The sequence below is a fragment of the Octopus bimaculoides genome, chromosome 9 (genome assembly GCF_001194135.2).
Source record: "Octopus bimaculoides isolate UCB-OBI-ISO-001 chromosome 9, ASM119413v2, whole genome shotgun sequence".
Classification (NCBI taxonomy): domain Eukaryota; kingdom Metazoa; phylum Mollusca; class Cephalopoda; order Octopoda; family Octopodidae; genus Octopus; species Octopus bimaculoides.
The window spans coordinates 31,803,332-31,806,632 of record NC_068989.1 but is presented as its reverse complement, the minus strand read 5'-3'; the positions used below and the strand labels follow the sequence as shown (position 1 = coordinate 31,806,632).

Sequence of the window (3,301 nt, the reverse complement as noted above, 5' to 3'; positions counted from 1 at the left end):
ATTACTTTCATTTTGTAATCACGAACCGAAAAAATGCCAATATTTAATTCCTGTTAAGCAGATCGTGCTATTTTTAGTGATATGTAATTGAAGAGGCGAGGTAATAAAGTTTTAATTATCATGTAAATGTTCATTAACAACTGAATGTTTCACAAAATAGAAAATTCAAACGTTAAATTAAAAATACAAGCAATATTTAACTAATTTATGAGTTAAACTAACAAAGAAAATAAATAGAAATTCTGCAATTTCTTTTTACCTTTTTGACAACAGAGTATTGCAGTAGAATTTGTAAAACTTTACAGTACTTCCGCTTAAGCAAAATCGAATTGAACAACCGGAGTAGACTCCCTTCGTAATTCTTGTGAATGGTGAGATTAAAAAGTAATGATTTCTGATGCAAGCTGACCCCTCCACCACTACCACCATCACATTTCACCCGCAATAGGAAGGTCGGGGATGATATTGGTGATTAAATCACTCTATTTATTGCAGTAAACTCGTAAATATAAAAATCTAGATGATCCCAATGGAATGTGAACATAGAATTGCAAGGCATTATGTACACCGACACAAAAATTCTGTTTATGTATGATAGTTATACGGCAAGTGGTGAGAAAGCGGATGTAAATAAAGGATCGTCTGCTCCGATGATCAGGTGGCCATGATAGCTGAACGCTAGAGTTATTACTTCCGGTGTGCAGCGCATGTCTGTTACAACGTGTCAATATGGAGCACCAGGTTATTCTATGGTACCCATGAAAGAAATTCATACGTATGTTGAAGGAAATTTACCGAGAACATGTTCCGAAAACTGATTAAAAAACTTGAACAGGGAGTTGGAAACTCTAATATACCTCTACCTTTCACGGAAACTGAAAGTGTGAGTAAGAGTACTTGTCTGGTCAATGTATCCATATGAGTGGTTTGTATTCATTCTGGAGTGGGAGTGGTAGTCATATTTTAATGATCATTGAAAGAATGCCCCAAGTTCACTGGCTGATTTGTTGTAAATTATTCTTTGTTTGCGTTATCAGTTTATATATCGTCAGTGATCTTCCTGCGAAGCTCCTATTAAATTTAGTTATAAAACGAGATAAAGTTGTGCTTACGAATCGCACGATTTGTTTTGATTGTGACCAGAGTTTTAGACTGAAAGTAAGCATAGGTTTATCAAAAAATAATAATAATAACCGGATATTAAACATCGCAAGTAAGTAATAATGTGTAAATTGTTACATTTATACAGTCTACCAATTCATTATAAACAAAGCTGAAGGACAATATACAACACATAAGTATATAAAATACTTCAGCTTAGTAACTTCCTCAATCAATTATGTGTAGTCCGTGTACGAACTCAACCGTCTAGTCATTGTAAGTATGTGTTTTTGTAACAATTCCTTCCAGACAACTCGTTAAAATAACTTTAAATAACCTAAAATAAGATTTAAGTGCAGAATTTGTGATAGAGAGTTTTGGAGGTGCTCTGTCATGTAATCGATAATAGTCGCCAGGTGTTCGTATACAATTAGTAGCACGTTACACGTTTCTGTCTTAAACTGATAACACACACACGCACACACACATGGCCTATATGTAGTGGTTGACTCTGCTGGTACTTCGGTCTGGGTCCAGAGTGCTAAAGAAGGGCCCATAACTATCTTCCAGGCGTGTCCTTAAAAAGGTAAACAAAAACCTTGCACTTTCCTTTCAATTTTGAGAGGTCTCCATCCACAACGACTCGGAAGCAGTCTTGCCTCGACGTGCGAACTTTCGAAAAGCTCCTTACACACCCGGTATGCAATCTTAGGCTTTATATGTTGGATCCTTACTTATATAAACAACGATCTCATGCCTTACCCTATCTAGTTGTTAGTCTTGGGGAACATACAGCTAAAATCCTCAAAATGAAAAGTCATCTCTGATGATCTATCCTGGTTACATTACAGCAAAAAACTGCAATCTTCCTCCTCAAGGTCTGTAAAAAATTCTATTCTTATCAGTTACTTACCAAAGTTCACATGAAACTCACAGTTGTGTACTGCTTCCACATATGGAATGACGTCGCTACTATACACACTGATATTTTAGACCATATCCCAAAGAATATCCAACTGAGTGAGTGAGACTAACAGACACACTATCTCTTCTCTCTGTGCCTAAGTTACTACTACAACAGTGGTCTCTGCTCCTCTGAACTGGTTATTTGCGTACGAACTTCACTTGACACCCCCATCTCTTGTTTCATCACACGCTCTATTTTTCCCTTATCACATCAGCTCCAACCATTATTCTCACTTCTTTCTTGTTCACATTGTTCTTTATTCCCAAATTTTCCCTGATTGCTTTTTCTAAATCAACCACTTTCCAGACATTTTAATAGGTTGTGTCTAGGAAGAGAACATTTTCCTTGCCACTGTCAATTTACAAATGATGGCTGCAGTAAATGAATATAGGCATGGCTCTGTGGTTAAGAAACACTCTTTGTAACCATATGGTTTTGGGTTCGGTCCCTCTGCATGGCACCTTGAGCGAGTGTCTTCTACTATAGCCTCGGGCCAACCGAAGCCTTGTGAGTTGATTTGGTAGACAAAAACTGAAAGACGCTTGTCATATATATATATATATATATATATATATATATATATAACCTTCAGTTCAACAAAGCCGTGTGAGTAAATTCGGTAGACGGAAACTGTGTAGAAGCCTGTTGTATGCATATATATGTGTGTGTGTATTGCGTTGGGATGTAGAAATATATTAATTAGTGTCTGAGGGTGCAGTAAGCCCACTGGAAGCGAGTGACTAAAGAATCCCTCTAGCAGAAGGTTAACTGGTTTGTAAAACCTGCTGCTGTACAGAGCCAGATATCTTGCACTTTGCTTGTCTCTGCGCTTCTTGGTATTATTAGTGAGTCTCTGCGATGTCGTGCAAGCTGCACTCGACTTAAAACCCTGCACAGGCATTGCTGACAGTTGTCAGTGATGGTCATGCTCATCTAACAAGTAGACAGCATCATTATGTATGTATTTACATATATATATACGTATGTTTTTGTCTTTATGTATATCTTCAGCTCACTGTTTGACAACTGATGTTGGTTTGTCTATGTCCCTGTAAATTAGTGGTTTTGGCAAAAGAAACCAATAGAATAAGTAGCAGACTTAAAAATGTAAGTACTGGGGTTGATTTGTTCAATTAAACTCTTCAAGGCTGTGCCCTACCATTGCCACAGTCTATTGGCTGATACAAGTAACAGCTAAAAGCTATATATATATATATATATATATATATATAT

The 3,301-nt window shown here is 36.8% G+C and overlaps 1 protein-coding gene across 1 annotated transcript in view; it reads left to right on the top strand.

The window, feature by feature from the left end:
• Positions 1–451: 451 nt before the first annotated feature.
• The window catches only part of LOC106872513 (golgin subfamily A member 4), a 254,301-nt gene continuing 251,451 nt past the window's right edge, over positions 452–3,301 (top strand). The window contains exon 1 of the mRNA XM_014919531.2: positions 452–883. Coding sequence (XP_014775017.2) covers positions 803–883 — 81 coding nt within the window. The 5' untranslated portion in view covers positions 452–802. The remainder of the gene's footprint in view (positions 884–3,301) is intronic.